Genomic DNA, 18,192 nt, shown 5'->3' with positions numbered 1-18,192 from the left:
ATATGCAGGTTGATTGGACATTTTTTGCAGTGGGCATTGTGGAGCCGGTATGCTGCATGTACTCAGGCTGTGTTTCCCCTCTTGCAGTCACCCTTTATTCCCACTGCTCGCACTGGTTTTTGAGAAGTGCGAGTTGGCGACGTGTACTCCGAGGGAGCCCGGCGTAGCAGGCGGCGATGTCTGCTCCTCAGACTCCTTCAATGAGGACATTGCAGTCTTTGCCAAACAGGTCAATGTCGAAATATTAAAAATAACATATATATATGTATTTTGGATGTTGTGGCTGCGTCATGGCGCATACTTTTCTCCCTGCCTCATGTTTATTTTTTTATGCAATAAAACTTTCTCTTGATATGATTAATAAATAGTGTGCAGAATTTCCACTTCATTTATGAGAACTGTGTTATCAGGGTACATTTCAGGGTAGAAATAAACACACATTACGCACGGTTCATGCCAAACTAACTTTGACATATGGTTTATTATTTTAGGTCCGAGCAGAAAAACCTTTATTTTCATCAAATCCAGAGTTGGACAATTTGGTAAGCGCACACTTTGACCTCTCATGTGTCTCAATAATATAATAATTGCCGCCTCGGTGCGGTTTTTATGCTCCTGCCTTGTGTTTGGGGACACTCTGGAGTGTCCGCAGCATCACGCAGTAAATATGTGACCATATGATTTAACTTCCGCACGGGTGTCAGATCAGTTTTAAAGTTGAGCTGTGTGACCACAGTTCGCCGCTGTCAATGCTCGGACTTCCCATCTGACTTGACCAGACTGACCAGTGCGTGATGACCAGTAGATTGTGAAATGCAGCTTTCTTGTGGAGTTAAAATGCTTTGGCTGCGGTGCACTCCATAGTGTCATGACGCGGGCGGATTATCACATAATAATGCAGTGTAAAAAATGAATGCTGTGAATTTTGTGATGCAAATTATGTGTATTTTGAATTTCCCCCCAGATGATACAAGCCATACAAGTATTACGGTTTCACCTCTTGGAATTAGAAAAGGTAAATATTATACATTTCTTGTGACGCATGACGCCACCTGCACACACACTGCATTTAATGCAGCCTATATATTAAACACTATATAGTGCTTATATTTAAAAATAAACCAGCATGCTTTGAGAGAAGGTTTCAGATGTTTAATTTCTATAAAATATGCTTTTTTATTTAGCCAACTATTTATGTGACTATTGATAAAATATGCTGGAGCCTCTTTGCTCACGTTGCACATTGTTATCGATCCGTAGATTTAGTTTCATCTGCTCATTATTCCACCAGCTTTATGGCATGCTGTTTATTTTTATTTTTTTAGTCGTTCAACTTGTTGCTGGAGTCTCAGGAGAATAATAAGCACTGCAACAATTTCACTATTGTTTCCTCGACGCCGATAATGCCTCTTTAATTGGAGTTATTCTTGGACCTGGCTGGTTTCCCCATCCTGAGAAATAAGGTGTTTTCTTCCTTTATATTTTTTTCCTATAGGTGCACGAGCTCTGCGACAATTTTTGCCACCGGTACATCAGTTGTTTGAAAGGAAAAATGCCAATAGATCTAGTTATTGACGAACGGGATGGCAGCTCGAAATCAGATCACGAAGAGCTCTCGGGATCGTCGACTAACCTCGCAGATCACGTAAGTAACAGCGTTTTATTCCTCATGTGTGACGTGCTGGGTTTTGTCTCTGCTGCTGCTGATACAGAACAATATAAGGCATGCATGTTTTTTTTTTTAAAGCACACAAATCGGCTTGTTTATAGATAATCAGATTTGTTTGATGTGTCTCATAATGCCAACTTTATTTTGGGGAGGTGGTGCTACTTAGCCTGTGCTGTGTGTGTGTGTGTGTGTGTGTGTGTGACCCTGCTGTGCCATCAGTAAATAGAGCATGCTCTGTTCTGCAAGGAAAATCTGCCGATCGATGTTCTGAGGTCAAAAGCTAGATGTGATACAATAGACTGAGTTATTGTTTTAGTCTTTTGATTAGGGGCAGTCATGTGTGCGTAATGCGTCCCTGTGCTTGAGTGTGTGTGTGTGCGCAAATCGCTGCCGTGCATTATGGAGAGTTGCAAAAAAAAAAAAAAAAAAAACCGTGAGGCAATTATCTGTTATGCAGGTTTAACGTTAAAGCAGGGTATCAGCGTATAAGCTGTAGCTTTAGGCCAATATTTAAAAAGAAAAGGGCTTTATATTTGGGGGCTGTGGGAGCTGGATATGGCCTGCGCGTAAAGCTGTGGATTTTTTTTGCTGCTGCAGAGGTGGAGAAAGTGGTAGCCTATTGAAATAGATCTCAGAGCTAAAGGCTTACCATCAATGTCAAGTTCACAAGGCATCTGATGGTTCGTCTGGAGGGCCTTCCATTGCTGTTGATGTTAATGTGTTTAATTGTTTCGTATTGATTGCCGTGTGGTTTGTGCTCTGCAGTGGCTCTCTCCTCTGCTCCCCATTTTATGGCTGGAGGCTCCATAATGCTGAATTCAATTATATGCACCTGAAGTACAGTAGCTTTAAATTTGAAGATCGATTCCCTGGTTTAAATCGTGCATTTTCGGTGTAATAAACACAGGCGCTCCCCTCCGCAATATGGATCGAGCTGACAGTGTATTATTGAGTTGATATCTGTGAATTATTGCGTCTTGCATGCCTGTGATAAAGCTAATGTTTTGGTGGAGGTGGAGGAGGAGGAGGAGGGGGGAGGGGAAAAGAGCGGGCTATTGCAAGTAAGTGACTAGTTAATATCTGTGCAGCACAAGGCCAAGCCTATTAGGAATTAAAGCAGATTTAAGTGTTATGCAAAGTCACTGCGCTGCATCTGTTGGGTCTGGCTATAGGCCTAATAGCAGTGGATCCCCTTGAAAGCCCGTCGCGTTTAACATGGCCACGCAGCGCCCCGCACAAGGTGAATGAAACCATAATTAGACCCGAAGATGACGATGGTTGGTTTGAGTCAAAACGGCAATATTGTGGTCCTCCAACACAAGTGTAGAAATGAGGCATGCTGTTGTTTATATTGCAGAGATTAGATAAACTAGCCTGTTTAGTTTCATGGCAGATGGTTGATACTCAAGCCAATTTCCAATGGTGCCTCCAGTGCTCAGACACCAGCTTCATCATCAGTCCACTTGTGAGAAATATTTTTGATAATTAGAAAATTAGATATGCCAATAAAAGCAAATCAGGGGCAGCAATAAACAAAAGAAGGTTGCACGGGCGAGCCATTTATCTTGCAGTCATTTGGAGTGACCACCTCATTAGGTGTTTAAGTTTTGAGGGATTTATTTCACTCCTGTGGCACTGGTGAACTTTTTATGATACCTAACTGCTGGGCTGAATTTGACAAAAGCAGATTTTTTTTTATCCCCTCTTGTTTGCTTTTCTGTCTGAGCTGTGAGTGATTTTAATCATGGCTGAGTACTACATGTTATGGAAACACACACACACACACAGCTTATTTTTCTTCATAAATAAAAATACAATACTTTTTTGCACAGTGTGTGTGAGAGCATGTGTGCACCCCATGAGGCTGCAGTGGAAATAATATTTGCAGAAAGTGGAATTATTGAGGTGAAAGCGTGCACGCTTGCCGTCACAATCCTGGAGGCTCGCAGTAAATAGTTAACTTCTTCAGCAGTAATTTCTGTATCTAATTGAAAAGGCTCCAGCTTTTCATGCCCCCAAAAAATGTGTTTTGAATATTGGAAACAATGCACAAAAATGCGTTTGGCTGCGAAAAACCGTGCCGCTGGATAGGGGAAAAGCAAAATCCTGTCCTACTTGTCTTGATTTATTTATTTTATTTATTCATTTGTATTTGGCTGTATTTTATTATTCATTTCTGTCCTCGCTTCTCGGCAAAGGAGAGGAAGGCGGTTTTGATAGTTAGATATGCTAATTTATTTAGTTAGAATCTCTCACGTCCATTTTTCTTTGCTTTGATATGCATTTTTAATATATAGCCCTGGGCTACATCTCATTTGGTGAAAGTTGGTTTTTCTGGAGATGATGAGACTCTTCACTGTGAAGGAGGCGGCACGTTGAGCTTGTTTGTATGAGTGTGTGTGTGTGTGTGTGGGTGTGTGTGTGTTTCCTTTCCCTTTTTTTTTTTATACCTCTTTCCCTTTCCCTCCTCTCCCCTCGTCATACCTGACAGCGGAGCATAATAAGCACAGTTTTATTTACACTTGAATGCAGCGTTGTCTTAGAGATGATTGGATTATGGTATAGTGAGAGCAGGATGAGGCCTTTGCTGACACTGTTGATTTCCCCTTATTCGCTTGCGGTGACTATCTCAACCATGTAGCCCACCCAAGGCTCCCTAACTCATCGCCCCTCCTCAGATCAACCCCATCCCAATTAAAAGAAAGGGGGGAAAAAAAGATGTGTTGCACATGAAGGTTGATGGAGAGGAGGAAAAGCAGATTTGTAAACGGTTGATACAGTGTGTGTGTGTGTGTGTGTGTGTGTGTGTGCTTGTCAATGGTTCGCTCTCTTGTCTTTTAATTAATGAATAAAATTTTTGTCTCTTCTGTGCTACATCCAATTAGGGAGGCAAATAGAATTAACAGTGTCTGAATATTATCTGTTCTAATGAATTAGCCTTTGTGTCTTCTCCTGCTATTGTGCCGCCTCTCCTGTAAAGCTTACATATTAGCAGAGGGCTTTTCATTTCCTCCATGCATATGCATCACGCTTTTTAAACTGCCTTTTGAATTTCTGCGTAGTTTCAGATTTGTTCGACAGAAAGTGTGCAGGATTCGCAGGTTCCCTGGCGCTTTGTTTTGGAGAGCTTTCCACAGGGAGTGATAGTAGTTCCCATAGAGGTTATGGCGCAGCTTATCTTGACAGTGCATGGCTGGAAAGGGAAGAAGGAGGGGGAGAAAAGCTTTCTGTTTACATTTGATTCTCTGGTGCAGGCTTCTGAGTGCCGTACACCCATTGGTCAGGCACGGTGATGTCACAGATTTGGTGAAAGTAATAGCGATAGTTCATCTTGTGCCCGTGCAGTGATTTACTGTGTGTACCAGCGGAGATGGGTGCTCAGTAATGTCCTGTTTCTGTATGTCACTATGCACGGTGCAGCATACACAGCCTCCCCGCCTGTGGACACAGAGCCCTCGGGCCGAGCCAGCCTGCTGAACCGTGGAATTTCTCAGTTTTGGAGGTGTTCTAATTCAACTAGCTTTGTTCTCCTCAGGGACCGACTACATTCGGATCTCACCCTCCACCCACCACTACCACCACCACCACCACCTTCTCATGAAAACAGTGCAGCGTTGACTTGCACTGCTCTGTCTGTTCCACACAATTGTTTTGTGATGGTGGGATGTCTGGCCTTACATTTCCTATTTGATTAGTGCTCAGAGGCAGGGCCCTGTTGGCAGGCATATCTAATCATCGCTACCGTGGCTGGAGAGAGAGGCGAGGCTCACTTGTTGCATCTCCCACTCTGCTTTCCTTTAACTGCATGTATGCTGTGAATGAGTGCAGTGTAAAGGATCATGGGATGCATGTATACTGACTTGTACTGAAAAGCATCATACAGTAAATGTTAGTACAGATATACACTCAGTAATTCAACACCTAAATTAGATCTTTATAGTTCAGCTTTGTTGATCGTGTCAGAAATGGTTGAATTAAATAATATTTCTTACCTGTAGTTACTTTATTAACTATCACAGGGCTGCAGGTGAAGTAGGAACACAGGGACAGCCTCTCTCTGTGGAACTTGATCCACTTTAATGTCCAAACAAGAATGTTGGACAACTTAACATCGACAACACTAGTGGCATCTCACCTGATATATATAGCTCCACCAAACTTAATCATAACTCATTACCTGCACATAAGGTACGCGATATTAAATAGCACTAAATTTAACGTAAAGAGCAAAATAAAATACATAAACAATAGTTAACATTAAATTATGTAGATGCAAAATATAAATCTAAAAATAAAAAAAAATAAATCTCATCTTACAATATGCTCATTACCGAGTTCATAGTGACAGGTGGTATTGTACTGGACTACCTTACACTGAGAGGTAATTTTTTATTCTTTCCATTCACACATATGAAGACATAGGTGTATATTTTGGGGGGATGCTGGGGACCTGCCCCCCTCAACATTTATAGCATCTGCATTTGCCTCCCATAAAACATGAACCAAGCAGAGGACTTTTAGTTTGACAAAATTAAAGACATTTATGCATTAAATTGACGCAGAAACGGCAAAAAATTGGTGCAGAAAAATTCACCTGAATGCAGGAAAATAAGTGTCTGATTCTTAAATTTCATGGAGGAGCACCCTCAAACTTGCAACAAAACCTACACTGTTGCATTAAGGAGCAGAAAATTAGACACACCTCTCAGTTTAATGCAGCGCAGTGCAAAGTTACAACTAACTATGACCTTAGTGCTAACACATAAAATTTATTCAACACCTGTATGACAGTGTCAACAAACAAACAAACAAACAAAAGAGGATAATTACAGGTGTCATAAGAATAAATGTTATGGCCGAACAGTTGTATTGGATTTTATTAGACTGCACAGGTAAACATAGTGAGGTATAGTAAAGTGGCCACTGGACAGTGTATATACATGCTCATATTCTGGGTTATTTGTCACAAGCAACAACTTGAAATTGATTTATCTATAACAATGTGTGTGTTTTATATTTCCGTCATTCTGGAATAATCATTTGGATGTGTGTTCTGCAGGCGTATTTGCACGTGTAATGTGCCACTCACTACAGCGAAAAAGGTTGTTTTTGCCTGGGAGAAAGTTCTGAAACATAAATACAATCACTCAATCTCCGGTGTCTGTTAAAACACGCTCCGGTGAATTATTAGCTGCTAAATTAAGGACTCTTTATATTCTGGATAATTGAGGGTGTTGTAAATGCTCAGTTGTTCGACAGAGGTGCACCTACACTTTTCTTAAGAGGCTGTGTATAATTACGAGCTCAGCCCAACAAAAAATGTGCGAGGAGGTTTTTTTTTTTTCCCCACCTCTGTTTATTTCATGTAGCAAAACGTGTCTTGAAATGTCAGGCGGCGTTGTGATTTACGGTCCTGTGTGTTTTCTGGTGCGTCAGCGATTCTGTACATGTTCAGCACAGGATTCCTGTAGCCGCTCCACACACAGTGGTGGTGCAACACACACAGACACAAACACACACACACACACACACACACACACACACACACACACACACACGCAAGGCTAGTCGTTCTCAGCCTACCTCACACACCAACAGATTTCTTCCCTTTCCTCCGGGTTCCAGGGGAATTTGAGGGAAATTCAATGATGCCGCTAAATCAATTTTATTTGAAATTCCTAGGGATGTAGGCAGAGTGCAGTGAGGGAAGTGAGATTGTGCCAGGCAGGTGTTTGTAAATGAGAAACAGGGGACAGGAGCAGAGGAGACGGCAGCATTCTCCCGCTCTCCTGTGGCCTGGCTCCACTACAAGCCTTCCTCCCCATATTGTCTCCTGCTTTTATATTAATTACAACTTGTATTATCAGCTGCCAGTTGCTAACCCCAGCAAATAGAAAAGGCTGCCCCTGGAGACCACGCTTCTTTTGTATCTTATTCTCTATCTAGTCCTATTGTGCTTGTGTGTGTGCGTGTGTGTGTGTGTGTGTTCCCGCCTGCACATGTATGTGCGTAGCTTGCTGGCGTCCTCCTCCTCCTCCTCCTCCTCCTCCTGGTAACACTGCTCTTTAACACAATTAGTGAAGAGCATGGAGTGAACCATGTTTGACTCCTAATTATGCCCAGCTTTAGGGAATAGTCACATGGGCTAGAGGCCTTTTTTCTCTTTTGCTTCTTCCTCTTCTTCTTTTTTTTTGTAGGTTGAAGAAGACTGTTTGGGTGACATGATTTTTTTTCCCTCAACTTGTTTGAACTTTATCAGACCCACGAGGGTTGTGACAAAATGGTTGTTGTGTGTGTTTGTGTTGCGCAGCGCGGTGTCTGCTGATGCACCCTCCGTAGCTCAGAGAGGGCCCACTAAATTATTCATGGGGAGGAAAGGCTGTTGCTTTTGTCGCCGTGTTGAGCGTGGAAAGTTAACGCTTTTGTTGTGATATTTGTTGTCTTGTTTTGCAGACGCGGGGGGTTATGAATGAGAGGTGACTCGCAGGTATTAAAAAGAGGAGAGTGTGCTTCATTAAAGATACTGCCCATGCACCGGGCATAGTATCTGCTTTATTATTGGGTCACATAAAGTGCTGCGGTCTGCTTTTTGCCCAATAAGAAGCAAACTAACAAAGCTTTATCTATTTCCCTTCCATACAGGCCCATTAAACCTGCAGGGTAGCAAATCACAGCAAAATATCATTCCCTTTAACACCATTAGCTGAGGTGTCTTTGAATTTAATTTAGTGCCAGCGCCATTAAAAATGACACATTACTCTGCAATGATAGCTAAATTAAGTCCTATCGATTCAGCTGTTGCATTAAAACCGTGCTGTGGCCATAGCTGGCAAGTGTTGAAGAGAGAGAGCAAGAGAGGGAGAGTGTGTGAGAGCGGCGAGCATAGTTTTTCAGGTCTGTCTCGCATCTTGCCGGCAGTGGGTGTCTCATTGTGAGGAAGTAGAACCCAGTCATTTTCTTCTCTTGGAACAACAACAGCCTGTTCGGAGAGCAGCGAGCCCAGCTCTGCCTAAATACATTATGCACTCTGGGAGTGTGGGATTTTTACCTCCTTGTTCCATACGACAGAATTAGACTGTTTTCAGAGGGTTGATTGCCTTTTCCCACATTAGTGATTTTACCCAGCATATGCTGCGTGGAGAATAACAGACAAGCAGACCTTGTTCCCATGAAGTGTACCATGTGTTGATCAGCGGCCCAGACAGTGAACACATCACAATCATCCATCCCTCTCAGAGTGGGGACACTTCTCCCTCCGCTCGCTCTGGAGGGCTAAAACCCACGCACGGGCTATTGTTCACCCTGTCTTCGCACCCCTCTTCTGAGCAATTCTCCAAGCTCTTTATCTGATTGCCATCCGGTGAACAGCTGACGCTGAGAGGGCCTTGAGTGGAGCGGAGGGTCTGAAGGGCCTTGTGTGTTTCTGTCTGCTGTTTTCAGCTCCGAGCTGTTTGAGAAAACAGCCCTCCTTCCCCAAAAAACTTAGCAGATAAAAGGGCCTCGCTCACAGGCATAGCAGCAGCCTCGCCTCCGCAGCAGAACAAGCAGCAGCACATCAGGACTGCGCACCCAGGGGAGCTCGGCAGCCGCTTGTCTTATATCCTCTGTTTCCCTGCAAACCTCCACTAGTCTCCAGGCACTATCCTGTCTGTCCTCCACCAGTACAGCTCACTTTGACTGGGGCACCAAAGCAGGCAGGCAGGCTCCTCTCTGGCGGGAGCTGAGGGAAAAGAAGTTCATCAGGAACTGAAGTTAGACAAAATGGTAAAAAATGCTCTCTTTCTTGGAATATTCTGTGGCGTGTACATTTTCCTTCTGCTTTCGTATGTATGTATATGTGTTTGTGTGTGTTTGAGGGAGAAGAGAAAAAAAAACCCATAGCGGGAACTGAGAAGTGGGTTGAGGTTTGTGGGAAGCCTTGGTGCAGGCCTGTGTTTGTTTGGCTTGGGCTCTGCTCAAGGGGCCGCTTCTCCCGGGGCCCCAGACAACGCTGGGCTTACGTTCGCCAACATTTTGTCATCGTGCTCAGGTGGCAGGTTAAATTGGGAAAGAGTAGCTGGTGGGTTGTGTGAGCTATGGAGCTGCATCAACTCTGTGTGCGAGGCTTGTTTGGAGTGCGTATTGGATCAAGCCTGTGTGAGTGTAGTAAATGACGTGATCAGTCTGTCGCTCTATTGCTTGAATGGCAGAGGAAATTCCACCTCCAGCCTGCCTTCATGTGGCACTGATAAAGCCTTTCCTGTACAGTAGAAAATCCTGTTTCCCTGTGTGCACCGACAGGGCAATGGGAATGACCAGGAAAGAGAGGAGGAGGAGAAGGAGAGAAAATGAGCTGTAGGACGAAGGGGAAGGAAAAAAGCAAGACACCTTAAAAAGCTATGAATTTGTTTATGGACATTTCTTTGAAGTTAGCAAGCAGAGATTCAACACTTTTTTTCCCAGCATGTGTTTGTATATATAAAAGTGAGTGTGTGCGCATGTGTGTTTATACTTCTTGCTCTATTATGTCATTAGCATGTGTGCGTAAGTGTATTTCTGCAGGCCTCTGTGGGCGTGTGTGTACGTCGGCGTGGGCGTGTGCACATTTTTGGCAGATTAGCAGGAGAATCACTGTCATATCTTATTTTCATTTCTGACAGTGGTAATGATTAATGGCGGCTGTGGTGTGTTTGGACTTTTTACCTCTATATTTCTCACTTGACACGGAAGTCTCAATTGGTTATGGTATAAACGAACTCCACTGGGCTCTGCCATGTGTGTTTAGACAATTACTCACAAGTGCTCCACTTGCAACGTTCAAAAATCAGACGCCACATTAACAGTGCTGCGTTTTGCTCTCATGCATTAATGAAACACTTTGATTACAGTGTTTTGACTTATTGCCAGCTGCTTTAGTGCATTAGTTACTTTCTGTTCGGCTGTGATTTTAGTGGCACCGTTGATTGTCTGCTAGCTGGGAAACAGGCTCTTCGCTCTGCCAGCAGAATGTAAGCAGGCCAAGGACCTTCGCAGTGCCTGTAGACTCTTACAGATGTCACTCACTTTTCCAGCACGCTCATATGGTCTCGCTCTTTCTCTGTCTCCCCCCCCCTTCCTGCTCTCTCTGCTCCTGGTTTGCGGTTTGGACGGGGGAATGTGGATGGATGCACGGATGGATGGATGGATCCCACGCTCGCTTTCTCTCTTTTCTAACCTCAGAACCCAGCTTCCTGGAGAGACCATGATGACGCCACCTCCACACACTCAGCCGGCACACCGGGGCCCTCCAGCGGGGGACACGCTTCACAGAGCGGTGACAACAGCAGCGAACAAGGTGAGCCAGCACCGAAATGGGCACGCACATGCACATGTACACTCACACACTCACAAATATACATAACGTGCGTGCACTTGTGCACTCAAGCACTAACACATAAGCATACATAGGCGTAGGCACGGGTCCATGCGGGACGTATTAATCATCATGCATGGGTAGAGTTGCCAACACTTCACTTTAACCCTGTCTAATGTGAGATCTACAGTGAATACATGGCACATCTCTCTATACACACATGTCCCAGTCCCTCCTTTTGCACACTGGATTATCCCGCTTTTTGACTGGCATCCATGTAAACACATAGTCACACCTAAAAATGAACACGCTTATCCACTGTTACACTCGCACGCGAATGCAAGCAGCAGCCACTGTAATACACCAACCTAGAAAAGGGCTTTCCAAAAATGTTGCTATTTAGAGAGCTGAACAAAAGCTGGTGATTAATACTATATTTCTGCCAGTTCTTGCTTGCATTTAAACCATATTAACTTTGCTCACACAACAGCCCCTAATTATGTCTCAGTGAGCCTTCTGTTATCTAGTACACGACCTGCCAAACAGCAATAATGCATTTCAAAACAAACGTATTTGAAATTATTACAGATAGCTTGTGCAAGTCACAGCTATCTGCCTTGTAGTTTTGTCACGGTCGGTATCAAATTTTGACATGTAAATTATCAAAAGCACACGCTGTTAGTTGAATTCGGAGGTGAGGCCGAGCGTCGATTTATTGCGAGGTTAAAATTGTTTATTAAATGCGACTGCTGCCTGAACTAAGAGAACAGATGATGAGCTCCTGGCCTTTCCTTTCTTGTCTTCCTCTTGTTTTGAATGCACCAAGATCTCCTTTCACTGGCGGCAGAGAGTGTGTGTGTATGTGTGTGTGTGTGTTGTTTTTTGTGGGTCTTTTTCTGTATCCGTGTGTATGTGTGTGTGTGTGTGTGTGTTGTTTTTTGTGGGTCTTTTTCTGTATCCGTGTGTATGTGTGTGTGTGTGTGTGTGTGTGTGTGCCCTCTGGCAGTGTCCACGGTTTTGCATGAAATTTCATCACACCGTCTACACACACAAACACGCTCAGATACACACTCCTAACAGCTCACTCGCAGAGCGCAGCCGCTTGTCGCATCCCGTTCGAGGCTATCGTTTTGCCGATAAGCGATCAGATGTATCGATGGGGGTGTGCGTCTGTGGTGGGGCTGTTTAAATCATCTTCTCCTCGTCAGACAGAAGCAGCAGTTTGAACCATTACTGACCACAGACTGAGGGTTGCAGCAGACCTCTGTGGTCGGCTGTGTCAGGACTAGTTGGATCACAGGCTGTTGTTGGGGTAGCTGATGATAGCTAGGCTTTGGCTAAGCTACAGGATACATCTGTTTGACAGTGTAAGCATAATGAAGGAATGGGGTATAATAATATGAGGCTTATTTGATTCTGATAGGGATAATTCTCCTTTTGCATGCCCTCTCCGTGGCGAGGAGAGCACAGGAGCAGCTACAGAAAGAGGAGGAGATATTGCATCAAATTAAGGGTTCGATTTTCTGATGTGGAGGGAATAATATAACCTAAAACACTATATGATTTCAGGTCAGACAACAGAGCATAGGTGGAGTTTTTGCACTCATCTTTGCAATTGCAAGCAGCATGGGAGATGAAGACTGCAGGAACAACAGAGAGAGGAGGAGGAGGAGGAGGGGGATGAGAGAAAGAAATGCACTGCCTATTGATTATCTTACACACATAAGTACAAGTGACCTGTAATCCACAGAGCACTTATCGACTCCTCTCCCCACCGTATCCAGTAACAGTGGATCAATACGGGCCAAAGACAGTTACGGTACAGCACCGCGCACTGGGCCAAGATAGGCTTGGACTAGATCAGGGCCGGAGCCTGACCTACACCGACGAGCGCTAAATGCTAAATCTTTCAGGGTGAAAACAAAGAATAAAACAAGAGGCAGAGATTTAAAAGAAGGCCGCAGAATAGCTGTTGAAGTACAAAGGTGAAAGAGTAGAGAAGGTGAAAAAGTATGCAGAGCGAGGAAAAGGAGAAAGAGGAACAGAGAGAGGGAGAGGGCAGCTGATTTAATGGTCTAATGAGGCCGTCCTCCAGCCAGTTGTTTTGTGTGAGGCATGCTCTGACCTTTCGCTCCGCTCGGGAGCCCCGCCGCCTCATTTTTCACATTCTTGCAATTACGTTAACGCTTGAAGCGCTCGCTGACTCCCGACTCTGGCCCTTCCATTCTGACAGAGCCTTCCCTCCCCAACCTCTCCACCTTATCCCCTCCTCTCTTCCACTCCACTCCACTCCACGCATGAACTCGCCTCCTATCTCAATACGTTTCCACATAAAATTTGTAGTCCACACTCTCGAGTCCACAGAGAAAATGTGAAATGTGTGCTTCACTTCAGTAATGGGGTCTTTAACAGCTTGGCCCCTGTTAAAAGGGGTGACGATGTGGATCAGTTGAGGAAGACAGAATGGATGGTAGAGAGGGAGGAGAGGAGGGAGAAAGGAGTGCGTGAGACCCACAGTGCTTTTTGGTTTCAGCTGCCAAGAAAAACATCAACTTTCTTCCGCCATCTTCCATCTTGAAAGGTGTGTTGTATGTGTGCCTGTAGCTTGAAAAACATTAACCTCGAAAAATCAATCCAGAAGCATCCTTGTGTTGAAAATGTGACTCCATTTCTCCCCAAAACGGTGACGCATGTCCGATGGTAGAACTGTTTTGAAGAGTAAAAAGTTTTAACTTGCTTCCCTTTCCCTTTGGCTTAGGTTAGGGGATGTACAGAGGAATAAAGATCCGTATCAAACACATACCTTTTTTAAGTACTATATATACAGTACATACTGTACTCAGGATGGGCTCTGTGAGCTGAATTCACTTCCACAATCTCCGGCTTAGTATCTCAGCATCAAGCATTGCTCTGAACCTGTGCCAGAAAACAATTTAACAAGTGCGCAAATATGTATTGCCCCTCTTGTGGAATAATTTATTGTCAAGCAGTAAACCAAGGTGAAGCATGCTCATAGCTGTGAGTAAAGACTGCCAGTTAAGGTTCTGACACATATGAAAAAGGTTTCAGTACAACACTCAGATCTGTAACCTCTCCCACCCCCTGCTCTTAACTGACTTTTTTTTTTTCTCCCTTTTTTCTCAGAATTTCCCTCCAAAAAAGAAAATATGAATTATCACCCTCAGGGCAAATTCTGCACTCTCACTTACTGACTCTTAGAGAGTGACTCCCTATGTTCTAGCTAGATAAACAAATAGCAGCAGCTTACGGGAGACGCTTCAGAATCTAACGCACAATAACTTCATTGGCCCCGCTCGCACATCATTTTGATTAACAGTCCGTTGGAGCTCCTCCAAGCTTATCTAGAAACATCAGAGACATCAGTTGCAGGGAGTTAAACTTGATGAATGTGCATGCCTTAAGATAGCACTCATCTCCAAGCAGGTGTCCGTAATATGTTCAAACACCCAAAGTGTGATGGAGCAGCGGGATGAAATACTCCTGTGCGTTTGCCCACACCAAACACAGTAGAGTCTAAATGCACTCGGTCATGAACTGTAAATCCCCAACACTGATTCAGCACGGTAGGCAACATATGTATATGTGTGTGTCTGAGTGTGTGTGTGTGTGCCTCAGCTCCAGTCCACACTTGTAATTATTAGCTATGCATGAAGACCAAAATCCATGTTGACATCTTGAGTGGTGAGCAGAGGGGCTTTCTGTACAATTCTGCTGTAGATGGAAACGGCTCAACAGAAGAGAGGAGAAAGCATTTTGTACATTTTCTCAGCAATTGAACAATCCCCACGCTCTGCGGATAGACAGACTCCCCAGAGAGACCGAGAGAGGCAGAGATGGAGAGAAAGGGAGGAAGAGAGGGAGAGCTTGAGTGTTCGGCTCCAAGGGAGCATGCTGTGCTTGATGGTATTGTGGTACATTTCTGTGTGTGTGAGTGTGAGTGTGTGTGTGTGTATGCATGGGGAGTGTGGTGAGCTCCCTTGGCCCTGGCCAGGGGCCCCACTCAGCAAGGTCTTTGTGGTTGAGCTCACCAGAGGGGGGTCATTCCTGGTGGGGACACGACTCCGCGTGTCCGCCCAGAGAGTCCCTGCATGAGCGAGGCCTGTTGAATCTGGCATTTTCCAGACCTTTGGCTTTGCTTTTTTTACAGCTACACTTTGGGCTGGAGAAGACCTAAAAATGAGGGAAGAGGGAAAAAAAAGATGTAACCACAACAGAGAGATCAGCAAAGTCTGTGCTAAACGCAAGATGGAAGCCTTGTTGCGTTTTAGTAGCCTATACTCCAGCTCTGGAGTGATCAGTGAGGTGTGTCTGTGTATAGAAAATATACAGTGTGTGTTTCTGTGTGTGTGTGGGGGCATGCATGTGCGTGTGTTCGCTGGTTCCCTCTAAGTGCCTGTTAGAGTTTAATTTAGTGTAGTAATTAAAGCTGAACACTGGCCCATAAACAACAGATAAACAATAAAGCAGACCCAAGCCCTGCTGTTTCATGGCTCTCACTCCCAGCTGTTGGAGCACTGATAATTTTTACACAGTGCCCCCACCTCACCACAAACACAATGCTGAAGCAACAAGGGTGTGCATGCATTGTAAATGTGTGCTCGGGTATATTTTAGTGTGTGATGCGAAAAAAAGGGCCAAAGAAACACATAAACACACAGGATACGTCCACGTCCCGCTCTTGAAAGCAAACACAGAAGAACCACAGTGGAGCAGCGAGTGTAAGGGGAGCCACTTACACCACCAGCTCAATGGCAACAGCGATCACATAAACATTACGCCAAGTGCGGCCATTCAACCTATAACTTGCGATGCCTGGCAATCAGCAGCAGCAAGTGCGCTTAAACCGAAAACAAGCGGTGCTTAATGAGGATAACAATGCCACGGTGTTTCTCAACGAGCTACCGTGTGCAGTTTTAGCCTTGTCACTACATGTCAGCTCCGTGTTAGTCAGGTGTCTGTTGTGAAAACAGCGCAGTGTGTCTGTCTGATGGTTTGTTGGGAAGGGGCAGGGCCATTGTTGAAAGCTGAGAAGAGTTGCTGTGGAGGGGGAGAAAACACGGTACGGAGGGGATACTTTCATGATCCCATTAGCATAAGAGAGGCTAAATTATTCATGCGGAGTGCTTAATCTATGGGGAAAAGTATAGTTAATGCACATAGTTTTAAAATGGATCTCTCCCTGCCTCTGCTCTAACACCAGATTCTTGCTGGATTCAGCATTCGCGGGCATTTACGGGAACGGCTGTCACTCTCCGCCCTGCATACGCACACACATAGTATGTGTGGGCATATGTGCACTCCTGCTTAAGCGCTGCTGCACTTCAAGCTGTTTCAAGGGGCTCTGCTCTCAGGCTCATCCCCTCTCTCCCTCTCTCCATAAGTCCCTTTCTCATCCTCCCTCTCTCTCCTTTTCTCTTTCCATTTATTCCTCCACCTCTCTCTACCTCTCCCCCTCCTCCTCCGTCTCTCACCGTCTCCCTCACACTCCTCTCCTCTCTCACCCCTCTCTGTCTCGCTCTCAGTACCGCAGACTACCTGGCCCTCATCCAAAATGTGATTAAAGAGAATGATCAGCTCCCTCAGCTCCCTCCTTCCTTCCTCCCTTCCGCTCTCTCTCTCTCTCTCTCTTCCCTTTTTTCATGTCTCTCTGTGTTTCTCCTGACCCTCTGTTGCGTTCTTAGAGTCTATAGATCATGAGAGAATAAACACATGAAAACAGCGAAAGCAAAAGGAACTGTAAAAGGATGCGGGCTGCCAGTAGAGTCAGCTCCACTTCCAGTAACACAGTCCCTCTGCCCACAACATCACCACCACTCCATCCACACTGCAGCCCAAGCTTTCTCCACTTTCCCGCTCTTCCTCTTATCGTCTCCTTCTTTCCACTCCTCTCTGTTTCTCCCTGGGCTCTGGCTGGGGCCTGGTCCCTCTGGTCCATAATCATGAACAGGCCCCCGGCGCGACCCGGCCCAACCCAGCCTGGCCTAGCTTGGCCAGGAACTGGGTCCTACACAGCAGGAAAGGCGCATTATCTGGGTCAGCCTAATGTGCAAACTAATGTTTGGAGAACATAGGGAAAAAATTACCCAGATTATTCTGACAGCAGCTGAGGAGAATGTCTGTTTTGCGCCATTAAGGGGAAGCTTGGGGGAGACATTTTTTTCCTCTCTTTCTTTTCTTCTCTTCCTCCGAGATGAAGACTGGCTTATCTGGGAGTGAGTTGAGCATAATTAAAAAGCAGAAAGGAAAAGGTGTTGCAGGGAAGTAATCAGGACTTAACTACAGCAGAAGGAGGAACTTTTTCTTTTACCCGGGCCAAAAACAAAGACAGGAGTGCAGTGCTGTTGTATCAGTTCATTATACAGTAGGTTTACACACCCATGTGCCCTCGCTGATTACTCCAGTGCATGTGGTGATGATGAGGAGTGCACAGGGGTCTGATGTAATATGGCTAAAAGGGATTTGAGCGCGTGCCCCAAAGGGCATTTCCACGTCCATTAAAGCTGCCGCCGCTGTATTTTCACAAGGATGACAGTGCTTCAGTTCTTTAAAGGGAGAGTGTTTTCCCAGGAAATTTTCTGTCTTGTTTCAGCAGGCTAGCCTGAAGGGGGTCAGCCAAGAAGTCACCCTTAAGAGGTGATAATCCAATTGCTCTAGTCCTCACCAGATTTGTTTTCCCCCCTTGTCTGGCAGTGTGTTTGCGTGTGTGTGTGTGTGTTTACAGAGAGTGTAAGCATGCGTGTGTGAATGTAATAGACATAGAATGGGAGGCAGAGGCAGCAAGATGCCACCGGTTCCTTCTGTGTCCAACCCCGGGCCCCATTCTAGATCAGAGAGAGGTTACGGAGGCCAAGTCTGTCAAAGGCACACCTGCAGGGAAACTCCAAAAAACCCCTGACTGCCAGCTTACACAGGCCCGTTTAAGGTGTGCTTATTTGGAGTTTAACCCTGACTTCAAATGTCCTTTCCTCCCTTTCCCCCTTTGTGTTTGACCAATGGGCCTTGTGCTCTTTTACTTTCCTTCCTTTCTTCTGCCTCCCTTGGCTCTTTAATCTCCTCCACCACCCCCACCCTCCCAATTCTCCTCCCCCTAATATCCGAACCCCACATCACAGCAAAGGTCCCTCCCAAAAGGCAGCGAGCGGTTGAGTCGAGTGGCTTAGCAAGGCCAGCC

General features: G+C 45.1%; 1 protein-coding gene across 9 annotated transcripts in view; it reads left to right on the top strand.

The window, feature by feature from the left end:
* The window catches only part of meis2a (Meis homeobox 2a), a 229,812-nt gene that overhangs the window by 147,930 nt on the left and 63,690 nt on the right, over nt 1-18,192 (top strand). For all 9 annotated transcript variants that reach the window (XM_049596482.1, XM_049596479.1, XM_049596476.1 and 6 more), the window contains 5 exons: nt 88-229; nt 492-542; nt 965-1,015; nt 1,496-1,645; nt 10,868-10,982. In XM_049596482.1, coding sequence (XP_049452439.1) covers nt 88-229; nt 492-542; nt 965-1,015; nt 1,496-1,645; nt 10,868-10,982 — 509 coding nt within the window. The remainder of the gene's footprint in view (nt 1-87; nt 230-491; nt 543-964; nt 1,016-1,495; nt 1,646-10,867; nt 10,983-18,192) is intronic.

This window comes from Epinephelus fuscoguttatus, linkage group LG14 (genome assembly GCF_011397635.1).
Source record: "Epinephelus fuscoguttatus linkage group LG14, E.fuscoguttatus.final_Chr_v1".
Classification (NCBI taxonomy): Eukaryota; Metazoa; Chordata; class Actinopteri; order Perciformes; family Serranidae; genus Epinephelus; species Epinephelus fuscoguttatus.
This window is presented reverse-complemented; position numbering and strand designations above follow the sequence as displayed.